Source organism: Chrysemys picta, chromosome 9 (assembly GCF_011386835.1).
Source record: "Chrysemys picta bellii isolate R12L10 chromosome 9, ASM1138683v2, whole genome shotgun sequence".
In the NCBI taxonomy this organism is placed as follows: Eukaryota; Metazoa; Chordata; order Testudines; family Emydidae; genus Chrysemys; species Chrysemys picta.
Window position 1 is genome coordinate 56,184,066 of NC_088799.1, and position 18,730 is coordinate 56,202,795.

The 18,730-nt window shown below is 50.3% G+C and overlaps 1 protein-coding gene across 3 annotated transcripts in view; it reads right to left on the minus strand.

Annotated features, from left to right (window-relative positions):
- Positions 1 to 18,730, minus strand: part of CROCC2 (ciliary rootlet coiled-coil, rootletin family member 2) — a 169,973-nt gene that overhangs the window by 51,724 nt on the left and 99,519 nt on the right. For all 3 annotated transcript variants that reach the window (XM_065557071.1, XM_065557072.1, XM_065557070.1), the window contains exons 21-23: positions 16,832 to 17,011; positions 15,498 to 15,632; positions 5,904 to 6,047 (exon numbers count right to left, since the gene is read on the minus strand). In XM_065557071.1, coding sequence (XP_065413143.1) covers positions 5,904 to 6,047; positions 15,498 to 15,632; positions 16,832 to 17,011 — 459 coding nt within the window. The remainder of the gene's footprint in view (positions 1 to 5,903; positions 6,048 to 15,497; positions 15,633 to 16,831; positions 17,012 to 18,730) is intronic.

Below are 18,730 nucleotides of genomic sequence, written 5' to 3' on the forward strand. Positions count from 1 at the left end.
TATAAGGAAATACCGGGAGTAAAAGCCCTCGCCCCTGTACTCCTGAGGAACCTCCTTCACTGCCCCTAGAGATAGGAGTGACTGCACCTCCTGCATAAGGAGCTACTCATGAGAAGGGTCCCTGAAGAGGGATGGGGAAGGAGGATGGAAGGGTGGGTGAGCACAGAACTGGATGGAGTATCCCCTCTCTACTGTGCGGAGCACCAAAAGGTCCGAGGTGATACAGGACCATGCATGGTAGAAAGAGGATAGTCGGGACGAGAAGGTAAGGCGGGTGGAATCCAGTTGGGGATCTGGTGCACCATCCTTGACCGCACCTTCAAAAGGCCTGTTTCAGCCCAGAGGGTGGCTTAGATTGGCCAGAGCCCTGCCCTGAGGATGGGTGCGGTTGCCTTCTGCCGTTCCTATTCCTCCTCCATGAGCCATCCTGACGGTTCTGTGGCTGATAGAACCATGGAGGAGGTTGCAGCCTAAAATGTTTATGCTGTGTAGTGGGAGTATGGAGGCCCAATGATTTGAGAGTGGCTATTGAATCCTTCAGGCTATGCAGCCTTTTATCCATCTTTTCAGAAAATAGAGCCGAACCCTTGTAGGGGAGATCCTGAATAGTTTGTTGGACCTCATATGGCAAGCCTGAGATTTGGAGCCAGGAGCCCCTCCTCATAGCTATGCCTGTGGCCATGACACGAGTAGCCGCATTCGCTGCATCCAGTACGGCTTGTAGTGAAGTCCTGGAAATAAGCTTCCCTTCCGCCACGAGAGCCAAAAACTTGGCGCAGGAGTCCTGCGGCAACAGCTCTGCAAATTTAGCCATTGCCCCGCATGTGCTGAAGCAGTACCTCCTGATAATGGCCTGCTGATTTGAAATGCAGAGCTGTAAGCCTCCAATGGAGTAGAACTTTCTCCCATAAAGGTCAAGCTTTTTCACCTCCCGATTCGTCGGGGAGGGTCCCTGGAAGCCCTGACGCTCATGTTGGTTGGCAGCATTGACCACGAGAGAGTCAGGTGTGGGATGTGTGTATAAATGCTCGTAACCCTTGGACGGCACAAAGTAGCGTCTTTCGTTGCACTTAACCATAGGGGGCAATGAGGCTGGGGTCTGCCACAGAGTTTTCATGGTGTTAGAGATGGTCTTTATGAGGGGCAGGGCAATCCGTGCAGGTCCAGAGGGGGTGAGGAGGTCCACCATTGGATCTGCATCCTCCACTACCTCCTCCGCCTGAATGCCCAGGCCCTGGGAATCCCTCCACAAAATTGCTGCAGAACCCTGTTGTCTTCCAAGGCTGGGACTGTCACCGTGCCCTCCAATGCCTCATCTGGCGAGGAAGAGACCCCCGTGAGGGGTGGCTGCTCCCTTCCTTCTGCACTCAAGGGATCCCGCGGCACCTGGGTTTCTTGGGCTAGTGCCAACCCATATGGTGTTGTGCCCCTCAGTATAGGGGCTGCATACACCGACGCAAGCAACGCTGGTGCCAAAAGTGCCATCAGCGCCAATGTCATCCTTGACATCGGACTCGCCGCCGGTGCCAGAATCGTCATTGGTGCCGGAGTCCCCGCCAATGCCGGGGCTGCCGGGACCCCCGGGCCCAGTGCTGGCTGCACTGGAGGCATTGAGATGGTAGCGAAGGGTGGTAATAGGCCTACCCCCGATCCTGCTGGTGCTGGCGGGGATACAAATAAGGCCGAGGCCACCAACGTCGCCCTGGAATGAGATCATTGGCTGCAACCTTGGCTTTCCTTTGAAATGCCCAGGGAGTCCAAAATAGCCATGGTGCCGGGGCTGCCATTGGGCGGGCCACGGTGCCGTGTAAGGGTGCCGGTGCCAAGCTGACATGGACCGTCTGCTCCTACTCCTCCGGGAATGATAGGAGCCCGACTCCGAGGTGTCTGAAAACAATGACCATGGGGGAGTGGTACTTCTTGGCACCAAGCTTTCGCGCTGAGGGCTCGGGGATCGGAGCGACTGCTGGGTGTGCTCCGGTGCCGGGGAGTGGCCTCTGGTGTTGAAGGGAGGTGCAGCTCCTGGCTCGGCCTTGGCAAGCGAGGAGAGTCTGGACTCAATCGCCCTTCCACGTGGGCAGGAGTTGGCGTGACCATCACCAGTGGTGCAGCACTAGTGTGGCCTGACTCAGGTCTCACAACGGCAGGCTCCTTAGGCCTAGCTGGGGGAGAGTGACCCCTCTCCGGCCTCTTCTTCTTTTGCAGCACCGACAATTGCAAACGGTGCCTGCATGTGGCATCTGAGCCACGAGTGGAGCAGGGACGGTGCCATGAGTCCTTATCCTTACCCGGCACCGGTGCTCGTGCTGATGGTGCCCGAGCGCTCTGCACTGAGGAGGAGGTATTTGGCGCAGGGTCCATCGACACAGAGTCAGACTGGGGAATAGAGTGCTGCCTTCATCAATAGGACCTTCAGGCACTGTTCTCTATCTTTTGAAGTCCTGGGCTGAAAAGTCTTACAAATGGCATGACAATCCTTCTGATGGCCCTCTCCTAAACACTTAGACATGAGGTGTGAGGATTGCTTCTGGGTATACACTTGCTTCAGGCTTTGCAGGCTTTGAAGCCCGGAGACCCTGGTGTCAGGAGAGCGTAGGAGAGGATTCCCCTCCCCCCACAGAAACTTATCTAACACTAATGAACTACTAACTATTAACCAAAAATGGAAAACTAATGGAGAACAATGTAAGAAACTGCTAAATGCGCTTGTCAAGACAAGAGCACAGGGAAGTTTCAGCTAACCATCACTGGCGGTAAGAAGGACCTGAAAGGGTCGTGGGTCAACAGGGCTCTATATTGGGCGCCATGAAGGCGTGACTCCAGGGGATGCCCAGGCCGACCTGATAGATGCTGCTAGGGGAAAAAATCTTCCAGCTACCGTGCACGTGCACGGCACACACCTGATTGGAATCGACATGAACAAGCACTTGAAGAAGAAGTCATGTGCCCTAGCCCCCTAATCATTTTTGTTGCCCTCCGCTGGACTCTCTACAATTTGTCCACGTCCTTTCTGTACTGGAGGCCCCAAAACTGGATGCAGTACTCCAGATGTGGCCTCACCAGTGCCCAGTGGGCACTCACCAGTGGAGTGGAGTGGCATGGAGTGGGGAAGGGATAGCTCAGTGGTTTGAGCATTGGCCTGCTAAACCCAAGGTTGTGAGTTCAGTCCTTGAGGGGGCCATTTAGGGATGTGGGGCAAAAATGTGTCTGAGGATTAGTGTTGCTTTGAGCAGGGGGTTGGACTAGATGACCTCCAGAGGTCCCTTCCAACCCTGATATTCTATGATTCAATAGAGGGGAATAATCACTTGCCTCAATCTGCTGGCAATGCTCCTACTAATGCAGTCCTTTAGCCTTTTTGGAAACACTGTGACACAGCGAGGTGTCCTTAGGGGATCACAGCTGGGGAATTCCTGGGAAAACGGGGCCCAGAGAGAGATTTGCTCCCAGACAGCATGAAGGCTTGCTCTGCTTCAGCTGCACCTCTCTGGTCACACCAGGATCAGCAACAGTGGGGCTGATCCCACACCCTCCTTCACATGCCAGCACAGCTATCACAGAGACATGGTAGGGAGACATGGAGGGCACTCAAGGGAGGCTTATGGGGAGGCACTCAGGGGCTTACAGATTCAAAGCAAATGATGCCAATAAATGAATGTTATAACTTATGGCTGTTTACAACACAGTAGCCCCCGGAGGTGCCAGTGTAGATTAGATCTGGGTGCTGCACCCACACACAGGGAGAGACTGGCCCTACCCCAGAGAGCTCTGCAGCTAAATGAGCACAGGGCTGGAGGGGAAATGGAGGCCAGGGACGTGATGTGATTTGCCCAAGGTCAGTGACTGAGGTGGGATGGACCCCTGTCTCCTGACTCCCAGGTCAGTGTCTTATTCACTAGCCCAGATAGGGCCTAATCATGTTCCCTCTCTCAATGTCAAAAGGAGGGGAGTGAAGGTTGTGTAGCATTCCCTGGGAATAAGTCAGCTGTTTCCCTCCTTAGCACAGGGTTGCTGGTGCGGGACGGGGTGGGGACCAGCTGGGAAATCTCCTAGTGTTGAGCCCATTGATTCTGCCCCGTTAGTAAAAAGCTGCCTTGAGTTTATCCTGCTGCTCCAGTTCTGCCCCAGTGACCTTTGAGGTGGGGGCTGGAGTGTGGGGGTGGGATAGAAATTTCCGCAGAAACTTAAAGTCACCAGTTTCTTTCGTTCCTTTTTCCTCCTTCGATCTGTAAAACCCTAACACTGTCCAGATCCTCCCTGTTGGCCCGGATCACTTCGTCCCACTCCATGTTGTTATTGTTCTGTTTCTGAGGAGGATTAGGGTGAGCTCCCCCTCCCATCCCCCCACCCACATATGGGATCCACAAATGCGCCTAGCATTTTCCACCGAGCTCAGCAGAAATTCACCCAGAAGGTCAATGACCAAAGAAAGGGACGATCCATCATAAAACAAACTGTTTTCATTTCCCAGGATAAAGGGGAGGGGGCTGGGATTGAGAAAAAGAACAAAACCATGAAAAGAAAACAACCCCAGCTCCTTCTCTGCAAAGACAACCTTCCCCATTTGCAGGAATGTGACAGCCAAAGCTCTTAATATGATTATCGTAATTATTTCTTTACTAGAAATTTTTCTAAACAGCCTCTTTTGAAATCCACGCTCAGGGAGCCAAATCTCCAGCTGAGTCCTGGGCGGAAGGACAGAGCAGAGGGAGGCGTGGGGAGGAGAGAGAGCGAATGTGTGCATGCATGTGTGTGTGCGTGTGCATGCCTGCGTTGGGAAGGCATGGCTGCAGAACCGGCCTGAGACACTTTCTCAAGTTAAAAGGCTGTGAAAATGTTATGGTTCCCATGGCAATAAGTGGGCCCTAGCAGGCGTCTGCTAGGATTTCTCTGTTTCTCTGCCCTCAGCTTGTTCTATAAGTCCTTTAATTGTCTTTCTCCCACTCTCTGCCAATTTCTCCCTCTCCCTCAGTCCCCTTCTCTCTTCCGTCTTTATCTCTGAGTTTTGCACCCCCTTCTTTCACTGGGACTGGCTTCTGGGTCCCTCTTTCTGTGCCACGGTTCCTCGGCCCTTATCGTATACCAGTGCAGCCCCCTCCTCCCTCAGCTCCCTCTGCCTCCCCATGCTCTGAATCCCCTTCTGCTTCCCTGTGTGGTCCCTCCCAGGGTCGGACTTTGAAATCTGTTGAAAGGAGCCCATTGTTGCCAAAATAAACAGCCTGTCATGTTAAATTACTCTCTCTCCTCTTTCATGTTTTTTAATTTTCTGTCCCCCCACTCTCCTGTCCTTTTGTGGTGGGGGCCATTCTCTCGCTCTGATGCTGATTCACCAGAGCTGTTAGCCAGGGAGCAGAGCCCAGATCGTAGACAGCACTGGGCTAGGGCTTGCACCTGGCCCTTACTCCCCGAGGGTTTGAGCCAGCTTGTGCCATCTGCAGTGGCTGGTATAGAAGCGATGGCTATGGGAAGCTCGCAGCTGCTCCCCGTGTAGTGTACCCAGCAGGAAGGCTCTGGGGCACTTGCACGGGACGAGAGCGCACAGCTACAATATGTTTTGGGTCTGTTACGAATGCTGCGCTAGTGTTGTGTGACGGCCGTCACCAGGGACTGACCCCTGGACCCCCAGAGCTAAAAGCACGAGCTGCTACAGATTGAGCTAAAGAGTCAGCCCTCCATGGCTAGAGCTGCTGCTGCAAGGACTCCTCTCCTCTCTGGTGGGCATGGCATGGGGCCTGTAACACACTCCCTTGTGGGCAACAGTTGCATTGATGGCTGGAGTCAGGGCAAAGCCCCAGTGCAGGTGAGGCCGAACTTGTCTCCTCTGTCAGACTGGCTTGCTTAGACTCTTGGCAAGCAGAGAGTTAACCCACAGTGCACAGATAACCCAGAACAGCCATACATACCTCCCTCCCCGCAGAGTTCCTCTCTCTTGCCAGCTCCTTTATGTGCTCGTTCAAGCTCTTGGCCTCTCTCTGATGGGCAGCCACTGCGTCTTCAAACTGAGCCTGGAAGGTGTGCAGCTCTCCAGTGATACTGGTGACTGTGTTCTGGGGGGGGGGGGGGGGGGGACCAGGAGGGGACAGTGCCGTCAGTGATGCTCAGTCTCCATGCCCATGTGTGCCAGGCTGGCTGCATGCCGTGCTGCTTTACCTCTTGCACTCATGCTCCAACCAGCTAACCCCCATGTGTAACACACTCACCGTCGGCTGGCCCCACGGAGCCTGGAGCGTAAGAACTGTGGGGAGGAGTGTGCTGGTTTGCAGGACAAGGCTCTGTAAGCCAGTGGGTGATGCCAAAGGGCCGCTGCCTCCTCCCTAAGCCAGGTCATCCCTGGTGGCAGACAGTGCCCATGCTGCTTAAGGGCCCAGTGCTTTGCTTTACAGCTAGGGTGCACTGCAGAAGGCCCAGGTGACAGCCACCACCTTGGCCAGGGCCTGAACCAGAGACCTCCAGAGCTAAACATGAGGGCTGCTCCAGCTTGAGCTAAAGCTCCAGAACTGGGACTGTGACGGACTGGCATCCTCCGTGCATCAGACACAGGGGGCATGGAACACATGCGGGCCATCCCTGTTTTCCTCTGTCCAGCTCCTGCACTCCCACGCCGCGCAACTCCCCTCCCTGTCTTCCTGACATGTTTCCATGCACCTTGCAACACAGTCACAGCAAGGCCTGGCTCCCATCCCACCCCCAGTGCTGTGCACTGGGAGGGACTGTGTGGTGCTGCAGTGGAGTGAAAGCACTGTGAGTTCACAGTGAGGGCCATTTGCTTTCATGGGCCAATTCCCCATCCATGTAGATGTAAGTCAGAGGAGAATCAGGTTCACGAGGGGATTCACCCCTGTGCCTGTACTAAGCCCAATGTGTGCCCTTGATCCTTGGACTGCTGGGGCTGGTTAGCCTCCAGCCTGTCCAAGCAGCCTCACAGGCCAGCCTCTCCTGGGTATAGTGTCCCCCCAGCAGCTGGGAATGGCTGGGTTTAGCAATGTCCCAGCCATGCCCCCAGCACACCTCCTGGACCGGAGGGCTCGTGCAGGGCGTCATGCAGGGCAGCTATTCCAGCTCTGTGCCTGGAGGGGGCACCCTCCTCCTGTAGGGGGGCCTGACACTTGTGCTTGCACAAAGGGGTGAATTCCCCCACATAGGACAAGACAGCAGCCTGGCCTTGCACATGCAGTTGAGCAGGGGCATGGCCTCCCCACATATCCACTGCAGGAGCAGGCAGAGGGGTAGGGACTGAGCTGAGCTCCACTGCCAACATGCCTGCAAGCACAGCAATGCTGGCACATGGGGGTAGCAATCTGGTCTGGGCCAGCCCCCTTCTAGAAGCCAGGGGGAAGGGGGCAGGAATTGTGCCTCTTAACCAGGGCTCCTAGCAAATGGGCGGCAGTCCATAGCGTTTAGCCAGGAAGGGTGTAAAGGGCATCGTCAGCTGTTTCCATATGTTCTCTTTTTCCCTTTCCATTGTGCTGGATGCCCGTTTTGATTCTTTACTGTGTCCCATGATCTGCCCAGGATTTTTTCTCTCCTGCATTTCTAATGGAACTAAAATTCGTAGAATCATAAAATGCAGAGATGGAAGACGACCTATTAGATCATCCACCTCAGGCCCCTGCCAATGCAGAACTGCTCCCTGCAGAACATTCCCGCGTGACTTGTCTAGACCAAGTATGAGCAGTTCCAGCGAAGGGGCTTCCAACACTTCCCTGAGAAAATTATTCCATGGTTTAATTGCCCTTATTGTTAGGAAATTTTTCCCGATGTCTAGCCTAAATTTTTGTTTGTGAAGTTTGATCCCATTATTTTGTCACTCCTCCCTGAACTACTCTATACAATCAGTCTCTCCGAACCTGCAATCACTTTTGTTGCCTCTCTCTGAATTGACTCCCGTTTGTCACTATCTTCCTTGAAATGGGGCATCCAAAACTGCTACACGCAGAATTCCAAAGGTGCTTGAACTAACCCGTTACCTCTCTGGGTTGGGATGTTACGGGCCAGATTCCCAGCTGGTGTAAATTAACGTAGGACCACTGACTTCCATGGAATTATGCTGATTTGCACCAGCTGAAGATATAGCCTGTGGGGATACAGCCTATGGACCCCCAGGAAGTGACTGTTAAAACTCTAATCAACTCCAACAGGAGGAGCCTCAGACTTTCACCCAGCACGGTCAGTTTCTGCCCCCAGAACATGCTGTAGGGGGATAAAAAGGCTGCTATCCACTGTCACACCTCAGCATCTCCTCCCTGCTTTGTAGATTTATGCTTTCCCCCTGCGCCCAAAAGGTCCTAGACCCTGATCCTGCAAAACTCAAGTGCTTAACTTTACTCATATGAGCAATGCTACTGAACTCAGCAGGGTTCCTCAGCTGTGCGAGCGCTTGGGAGCTTGGGGCCCACTTCGATTTTTTTCCAAGTTAAAAGCTGGTTAATCCTTGCCCATTTCTCTCCTCTCTCTGCGTCCATGTATATTTTCTCTGCAGCCTCCTGGATGTTTGCATTGATTTTATATTATCCAGGCTGCAGTGGGGATTCCTGGGATATCTGCATGAAAACACCTTCATTTGTGTGGTATCCCACCAGCAGCATTTATATTGCTACAGCGGATTTACTCATAAAGCATACAAAGAGCATCCCCTGGCATTTCCTAGGGCTCCTCACAAACTAGGGCTTTCTGCTCTGGATGCAAGAAATAGCCTGTATCGAGATACTCCGCCTTAGGAGGGGCTTCAAAGCAATGCGCTCACCCTACCCATTTCTGTCTATATTACTGTATACCTAGTATTGCTACAAGCAGCCCCAAAGCCATCCAAAGCCAAGAGCATTTGACCACTCGCTCACTTGCACTGTTTCTCCTGTGTACTAAAGGGAGGCCCCAATTCTGCCAGCTAGTCCTCCCAAACGGCCCCTTGTCCATAGGGCACCATATTGACATCAGGCCTGTGTGGAACCGTACTCTAGTCAGCGTGGCTTTGGGTGGCCATGCACTTGGCAGGATCAGGGCTAGTGTCAGTGGTTTCCCTGAGATCTGTGTGGGTCTCTCACACAGCAACAGGGGAGACAAAACCGCACTTGAGCCGAGGACAGCACAAACCTGTCAAGGGGTTTCATGGGCAGGGGCAGCACCTGACACTACACTGAACTCATTTTTTGGAAGCTGACTAGATTACAAACTGTCTCTTTAAAACCCAGCATTTTATTGCAATCCTCTGACATGGGGCGGGGGTGGGGAGGAAGGACACACAACTCATCAGCTCTCTACAGACCTGATTCTGATCGCAGTTTTCCAGGTGTAAATCAGGGACAGCTCCAGCAAAGTCAATGGAGTTCAGTCAAGTGAGTGAGCAGAGCTGGGCCCAACATCTGCCAGTCTGGGGCATTCCACCAACAATAACGGTGACAAGTAAGCAAGGATGGAAGATCTGGGGGGCTACCAAGAAAGGGACGGATCCTCAGTTGGTGTAAATAGTACAGACCAGTGGATGTCAATGGAGCTTTGCTGATTCACACCAGCTGGGCGCGCGGCCCATTGACTTCCACAGAGCTATGCCAATTTACATCATCTGGGGCTCTGGCTCATTAACTTTCATGGTGCTATGCCAATTTACACCAGCTGGGGATCTGGCCTCATGTTTCATTGAGGGACTCTTAAGTGCTCCCAATGGGCCCATTATTCCACTTCCTGCTCTGCCGCTCTGTCACATGCAGCCTGGCCAGCAAAATTCTTTATAACTCTGAGAGATGTGTGGAGAAAAAGCAAACCAAAGCCTCGAGCTACAGGCAAAGATGCAGATGGGGCACATGGCATCTGGGACTGAACAGGATTCCACTTCCCTTCTGTGTTTTGAAGGGCTTGTCTGCGAACTAGCGAGGCATAAACTGTAGAGCACTCTAACTGCCCCCTGGAGACCCTGCTAGTGTGCTCTAAGTAGTACCTAGTGCGTGTACCATAGCTCTGTTTGAAGCAGGACTGCATCGGCACAAACTAGCTGCCTTTTAAAACTTGTCAGCAGAGTCTACACAGGGCAGTTAGAGCACTACACACTAGAGCATTCTACAATTCACACCCCTCTAGTTCACACTGCGGTGCTGGGTAGATAAGTCCTTAAGGCTACACTGGCCCATGAGTTGCCATCTGAGCAGAGAACTCATCTGGGCTGGAGGGGTGGGGAAGCTCCAGGAAATGAGAGACTCTTAGGCCAGGTCTTTTTTTCTGGTGCCAGAAGCTGTTTTACTGGGTTGCAGGCTACATATGATTTCTCCAAGGAATGTCAATTTCAGAGCCATGCATAGAGCAGGATGAAGAAATACAAGGCAGCTTCCAGCACTTCATTGCAACACACGGGCTCCCTGGAGATGCCTCTGTGGCTTAGACTCACTCTCTGCCCTGCCCATTCTCTGTTTGGTAGAGCCCCCTCTTTACACGACTGTGAGGCACTGCCCACAGCACACAAACAGGAGAGAACTTATATAATCAAACCATCTTTGCCTTAACCCCTTGGCTGCTGAGTCCAGCAGCAACAAGACCACACCAATTAATGAATTATGTGTGGTACATCCTCAGCAGTGTATTCTCAGTGTAAATCCATGGCAATGCCAGGAAAGTCATTCTGGAGGGAGCTAATGATAGAGCACTGTGGGTGTCAGAAGAGGAACCATCCAAGATGACCCTGCAGGAGTGTTTGGTAGGTGAGCAGGGCCTTTCTAGCCAGAGGAGAGCATGATTAGCTGTGTCTAGGGGAGCGCACAGCTAGGCTAAAAGGCTGTGCAGCTTGGCCAGGGAGAGGCTGTTGGTGACCTGGCTAAGGGCAGTTTGAGAAGAAGAGGGGCAGGCAGCCAAACTGCAGGAGGTGTAAATGGGGGAAGTCGAGGCAGTGGGAGTATAGCATGTGCTTGAGAAGTATGGAGGAGGGTTGGCAGCTAGAGAGGAAGGTAAGGTCAAGGAACTATCTCGGAGGACAGGGAGACAGCAGATTGGTTGGAGGCAGAGTGCAGGAGCCAGGTAACCAGCAATATCTGAGGACAAGGAAGAGGGATGGACTAAGGTGTGTTCAAGGGAGGTCAAGAGTGCAGCGGGATTTGGGCTGAGATATGGGCTAGAGTAGTGGTTCTCAACCAGGGGTACACGTGCCCCTGGGAGTACACAGAGGTCTTCCCAGGGGTACATCAACTGATCTAGATGTTTGCCTAGTTTTACAACAGGCTACATAAAAAGCACTAGTGAAGTCAGTACAAACTAAAATTTCATACAATGACTTGTTTATACTGATCTATATACTATACATTGAAATGTAAGTACAAGATTTATATTCCAGTTGATTTATTTGATAATTATATGGTAAAAATGGGGCAGTAGCAATGTTTCAGTACTCATGTGCTGTGACACTTTTGTATGTTTATGTCTGATTTTGTAAGCAAGTAATTTTTAAGTGAGGTGACACATGGGGAAACACAAAACAAATCAGTCTCCGGAAAGGGGTACAGTAGTCCGGAAAGGTTGAGAGCCACTGGGCTAAAGGATACCACATGGAACTGGGCTCAAAAGATGTGGCTTCTGATCCTGCCTCTGCCACTGACTTGCTGTGTGACCTAAAGGGTGTCACTTCCCCTCGCTGATGTGACGCTCAGAGAGGGAGAATGCTGTGGGAAAGCAGCCATGATGGGGGAGGGATAATTGTCCTTAGCACATCCATGGCACTTGATGTCTTCTAACCATAATCAAAGCCAATCAAGTAATTAAAGACCTAATTAAATCCTGCTTTGTGGCCTCATCACAAATCTTCAAAACGCCTGATGTTCCCATGGATGAATGTTCCACAGCAGGCTTTGGCAGCCTTGATTTGTGCCTCAAGCCCAGCATAAATCTCTGTGTGTGAGAATGTGGGGTGCAGAGGAAAGGTGGCTGTACAGTGTATGGCATTACTATGGGTGTCACACACAGAGAAAGCTCTGCACATGCCTTTCCTTTCTTCCTGAGGATTTTCTCCCTTTCCCCCTCCCTCCCCGCCCCATCTCCATCTTTTGTGCTCTCTCAATTTTGTCCTTTGCTTCTTTTCCTGCTCTCCCTCCATGTTGCCTCCTCCCCTACCTGCTCATCCATGGTTTCATCCCCATTCCTTGCCCTCCACCTCTGGCCCTTCTCTATTCTTTCCTCCCCTGCTCTGCCTGGATTATCCTCAGCCTCCACCCTGCTTCCCTCTATGAGCAAGCAATAAAGCAAAGCAAAACTGACCAGCTCTGTCCATTTCATCTTGTTTCTGGGCTAGCCTTGAGAAGAACTCAGGAAAGTGAAACTGACTAGATCCTGTTTTGCTATTTCTCTCACATGTAATGGAAGGGAAGGCAGTAAGGAGAGGTGTTTTGTGCCACCCTCTGGCCTGCACTCCTCGGTATGTTAATCCCTATGCTAGATAAATCTGCTGCTGGAATGTATATTAGTGACTATTATTATTGTCTATATAATGCAATGTAATGTGTGTGTGCATTAATCTTTAGAGGTAGCTAAAAACACAGGTCCAGCAACAAAGGGTTTACAGTCTAGTTATTCGCACAGTTGCACATCCCACATAGGGGTTAAAGATGAAAGTCCAATCCTTTCCCCATAGTAATCAAGGGAACTTTTTTTGTTGACTTCAATGAGAATACAACTGGGCCCAGGGAATCAAATGGAACATTTTCCAAGGGAACAAAGTCTCTCCCCTTTTGATCACACCACTACACCACAGCAGGTTATTTCCATTCCTCCCACTCAGTGATATTTGGGGATAGGGGATTGTTTACAGTCATTGAGGAAAGTTATTCTTTGCATTTGATTTCCCTTTGGTTCCCAACCAATCTTTCCAATGTCAATGCTTTGCAGATGAGTTCTGGTTGGAGTTTTATATCCTTCTTGTACTGTTTGTTTGGTGTTACGGGACTATTCTTTAACATGCATGTTCTCGTTTGGAATGATCTATCTGGTGGCTGAGCCCCTGCTGATGTCATGCATAATTTTTCTGATTGTAAAACCAAACCAAACCACCCAACATTTTGCTAGCTCACTGAAATCTCACAATGGAATTCTGCAAGCATAAGCAATGGTCAAGCACACAGCGGTGCCGATGTGCCTTAATTTTGGCCCGTAACAGGACTCTATGCAGAGTTATGTGTCTCTGATAACAACAAACTTCAGCCAGGTAGTAGATTTAGACTGGCCAAGTCATCTAACTTGTAAGATCAGTCACATTTTCAGTGCATGGAGGAGGCTGTGATAAATGAAGGGGGCAGGGGGGAGTAGCTCCCTTTTATGGACACCCAGCCAGCCAGTAGTTAAACTTCTTAGTAGCTGTTCTCTAATTGCTCTACCTGTAAAGGGTTAAAAAGTCTCCCTGCGATGCATAGGTAAAAGGAATCACATCAGCCATACCATCAGGGGCTCGTTCACCTGCACATCTACCAATGTGATATATGTCATCATGTGCCAGCAATGCCCCTCTGCCATGTACATTGGCCAAACCGGACAGTCTCTACGCAAAAGAATTAATGGACACAAATCTGACATCAGGAATCAAAATACTCAAAAACCAGTGGGAGAACACTTTAACCTGTCTGGTCATTCAGTGACAGACCTGCGGGTGGCTATATTACAACAGAAAAACTTCAAAAACAGACTCCAACGAGAGACTGCTGAGCTAGAATTGATATGCAAACTAGACACAATCAACTCCGGTTTGAATAAGGACTGGGAATGGCTGAGCCATTACAAACATTGATTCTATCTCCCCTTGTAAGTATGCTCACACTTCTTATCAAACTGTCTGTACTGGGCTATCTTGATTATCACTTCAAAAGTTTTTTTTCTCTTAATTAATTGGCCTCTCAGAGTTGGTAAGACAACTCCCACCTGTTTATGCTCTCTGTATGTGTGTATATATATCTCCTCAATATATGTTCCATTCTATATGCATCCGAAGAAGTGGGCTGTAGTCCACGAAAGCTTATGCTCTAATAAATTCATTAGTTTCTAAGGTGCCACAAGTACTCCTGTTCTTCTTTTTGCGGATACAGACTAACACGGCTGCTACTCTGAAACAGGTAAAAGGAAGTGAGTGGGCACCTGACCAAAAGAGTCAATGGGAAGGCTAGAACTTTTTATAATTGAACCAAGACTCCCCTTTTGTCGTTCTGTCTGTTGTTGTTCTCCTGGGGAGAGGAGGACAGGACAGCAGTTATGCTGTAAGAAGCTTGGGCCAGGTATGAAAAAATCATCAGTATCATACCTAGAAACTACTAATTTAAAACCCCAGATATGTAAGTAGATCAGGAAATATCTAGGAAGATATGATTAGGTTAATCCCTTTTATTTAATTATGGCTTGTGGATTCCTCTGTGCTAACCCCAGGTGCTTTTGTTTTGCTTGTACCCGTTAAGTTGGACCTCAAAAAAGCTACTCTTGATGCTTAATCCTTGTAGTTGCTCTTTTAAAATTTAGCAATAGCCTGAGTTCCCAAATGTATTTTCTTTCTTTTTTTTATTAATAAAATTTACCTTTTTTTAGAACAAAATTGGATTTTTGTGTCTTAAGAGGTTTGTGCACATGTTGTTTCATTAACTGGTGGCAACAGCTAATTTCCTTTTTTTCCCCTCCTCTTTCTCAGCTCTTCCCGGTGGGGGAGTGGTGAAAGGGCTTGAGGGTACCCCTCAGGAAGGAATTCCCAAGTGCGCCTTCCTGGGCTCTCAAAGGGGTTCTGCATTTGGGTGGTGGCAGCATCTACCAATCCGAAGTCAGAGAGAAGCTGTAACCTTGGGAGTTTAATATAAGCCTGGAGTGGCCAGTATTAATTTTTAGAATCCTTGCGGGTCCCCACCTTCTGCACTCGTAGTGCCAGAGTGGGGAATTAGCCTTAACAGAGGCAGTGAAAGACTTCTCCCCCTGAAGAGGGTTTTTATTCTCATAGCAAGGCTCAGTCTAAATGAAGAAGTTGTGGCAGTCTAGTGTGTATTGATGTAAATGGACCAATGTAGCTGCATTGACTGTGTGTCCACACTGTGCACATGCCCCAGGTTAAAGCTACTTCCCCTTTGAAGCTTCACATCCACATTTCACAGTGCTGTACTGCCAGAAGCGTATTGCACTGCAGGTAGGTATCCCAGGCACCAACTGCTGTTTCTAGGCACTATGCATTCTGGGTACTTTTCACAGCAGTTTAGGGGATACCAGTCAGCGTGCAGAGGAACTGTCCGACTATGGATTCAACTCCTATCATCCCTCCTGTTGTAACCCAGAATACATCTGGAGCTTGCTGGCCCAGGCCATTTTCAAACAATTGGCTAGCAACATGGAGGATAAACAGGCAATCCTGTCCATTACTGATACTCATCAGCTTCAATGGGATCACTCACATGCCTGGAATTTGACATGTGCTTAAGCACCTTCCTGCTGCAGGGCTGGCCACAGCAGAACTCCTGCAGGGCACATGACTGTTTGGGCCACACAGTGTCTAGAGAAGGATCTGAGCTCACCTTATCCTGCTCCTGGAGGTTCAGAGCCTCCAGCTTCACTCGGTCTATCTCCATTCTGGCATTCATTAGCTCCCGCTGGGCCTCGCTGAGCTTCTCTGACAGCAGACTCTTCTCCGTTTCCTTCAGGGACAGTGCCTGGCAGGGTGCAACAGACAGGAGCCATCATTTAAGAATGGCACACATGGAAGGACAAGTGCAGGAACTCAGCATGTTGGGACGGAAGAACATTCTCCACAGGTACCCCCTGCTAGGACTGCAGTGGCTGCACGCTTCCTTGCAGCTAGCACTGTTATGCCATTCAATAGAGAGCCTCCTGCTGGCCCAGGCTGGGCCTGTAGTAGCTGTGGGGTTACCCACACCCAGCACTCTATATCACTCCCCACAGCGCCTCCCGTTGGCACAGGCTGGGCCTGAAGTAGACTCACTGACACATAGACTTTAAGGTCAAAAGGGTCTATCATGATCATCTAGTCTGACCTTCTGCACATTGCAGGCCACGGAACCTCAACCACCCACTCCTGTAACAGACCCCGAACCTCTGGCTGAGTTACTGAAGTCCTCAAATCACAATTTAAAGACTTCATGTTACAGAGAATCCACCATTTACACTAGTTTAAACCTGCAAGTCACCCTGCCCCATGCTGCACAGGAAGGCGAAACCCCCCCAGGGTCTCTGCCAATCTGAGCTGGGGAAAAATTCCTTCTCAATCCCAATTAGACCCTGAGTATTTCAACAAGACCCACCAGCCAGACACCTGGGAAAGAATTCTCTGTAGTAACTCAAAGTCCTTCCCATCTAGTGTCCCATCTCTGGCCATTGGAGATATTTGCTGCTAGCAGTTGCAGATTGGCTATATGCCATTGTAGGCAACCTCAACATACCATCCCCACCATAAACTTATCAAGCTCAGGCTTGAAGCCAGTTAGATTTTTTGCTCCCACTGCTCCCCTTGAAAGGCTGTTCCAGAACTTCACTCCTCTGATGGTTAGAAACCTTCACATATTTCAAGCCTAAACTTGTTGATGGCCAGTTTATAGCCATTTGTTCTTGTGTCTGCATTGGCGCTTAACTTAAATAACTCCTCTCCCTCCCTGGTGTTTATCCCTCTGATGTATTTATAGAGCGCAATCATATCTCCCTTCAGCCTTCATTTGGTTAGGCTAAACAAGCCAAGCTCCTTAAGTCTCCTTTTGTAAGGTATGTTCTCCATTCCTCTGGGTTCCCCACAGCCAGCACGCTATACCACTCCCCCAGTGCCTTCCACTGGGAGAGGCCGGGACTGGAGCTTTCCTGCAGCCATTGCTCCTCCAGGACCATTGCTCTCCCTGCTTACCTTCTGCTTGTCATTCTCCAACAGGAGGAGGCTTTCATCCCGCTCCTGCTGCAAACTCAGTACTTCCTCAGCCAGCTCCTCTTTCTCAGCCTCACATTTGGACAGCAGCTCCTCCTTCTCCTGGTGCAGCCGGTGCACAGCCTCGTCCTTCTCCTCCCTCAGTGCCAGATACAGACTCTCCTGACATCGAGCAAGAGCAGAGCAGGCCATTAGGACAGGTCTGGATGGGGACAGACCTTCCTGAGAAGTTACAGCCCTCACCCTGCTGCTGTGCAGAGCCATGTGGCACTCCATACAGGGCTTGCCTGACAGAGGTCAGGGAGAGCGTTAATGCTGTAATGGCCCAGCTACTGTACAGGTCATGCTTCCAGCCAGCACGGAGGAGAATGCTTAGGACAAAGAATACACAATGTAGCTAGGTTCCCAGGACTGCCTGTGATCTGGAGTCTTCACCATATTACTATGGTGGAGGAGAGGAAGGTGATCAGGAACAGTCAACATGGATTCACCAAGGGCAAGTCATGCCTGACCAACCTGATTGCCTTCTATGATGAGATAATTGGCTCTGTGAATATGGAGAAAGCGGTGGATGTGATATATCTTGACTTTAGCAAAGCTTTTGATACGGTCTCCCATAGTATTCTTGCCAGCAAGTTAAAGAAGTATGGATTAGATGAATGGACTATAAGGTGGAAAGAAAGCTGGCTAGATTGTCGGGCTTAACAGGTAGTGATCAATGGCTCGATGTCTAGTTGTCAGCCGGTATCATGTGGAGTACTCCAGGGGTTGGTCCTGGTGCCGGTTTTGTTCAACATCTTTATTAATGATCTGAATGATGGGATGAATTGCACCCTCAGCAAGTTCACAGATGACACTAAACTGGAGGGAGAGGTAGATACGCTGGAGGGTAGGGATAGAGTTCACAGTGACCCAGACAAATTGGAGGATTGGACCAAAAGAAATCTGATGAGGTTCAACAAGGACGAGTGCAGAGTCCTGCACTTAGGAAGGAAGAATCCCATGCACCGCTACAGGCTGGGGACCGACTGGCTAAGCAGCAGTGCTGCAGAAAAGGACCTGGGGATTACAGTGGATGAGAAGCTGGATATGTGTCAGCAGTGTGCCCTTGTTGCCAAGAAGGCCAACAGCATATTGGGCTGTATTAGTAGGAGCACTGCCAACAGATCGAGAGAAGTGATTATTCCCCTCTATTCGGCACTAGTGAGGCCACACCTGGAGTATTGTGTCCAGTTTTGGTCCCCCACTACAGAAGGGATGTGGACAAATTGGAGAGTCCAGCAGAGGTCAACGAAAATGATTAGGGGTCTGGGGCACATGACTTACGAGGAGATGCTGAGGGAACTGGGCTTATTTAGTTTGCAGAAGAGAAGAGTGAAAGGGAATTTGATAAAAAGCAACAGAGAGTCCTGTGGCACCTTTGAGACTAACAGAACAGATGACTTGCATCTGAAGAAGTGAGGTTCTTACCCACGAAAGCTTATGCTCCCAATACTTCTGTTAGTCTCAAAGGTGCCACAGGACCCTCTGTTGCTTTTTACAGATTCACACTAACACGGCTACCCCTCTGATACTTGAGGGAATTTGATGGCAGCCTTCAACTACCTGAAGGGGGGTTCCAGAGAGGATGGAGCTAGGCTGTTCTCAGTGGTGGCAGATGACAGAACAAGGAGTAATGGTCTCAAGTTGCAGTGGGGGAGGTCTAGGTTGGATATTAGGAAACACTATTTCACTGGGAGGGTGGTGAAGCATTGGAATGGGTTACCTAGGGAGGTGGTGAAATCTCCATCCTTAGAGATTTTTAAGGCCTGGCTTGACAAAGCCCTGGATGGGATGATTTAGTTGGTGTTGGTCCTGCTTTGAGCAGGGGATTGGACTAGA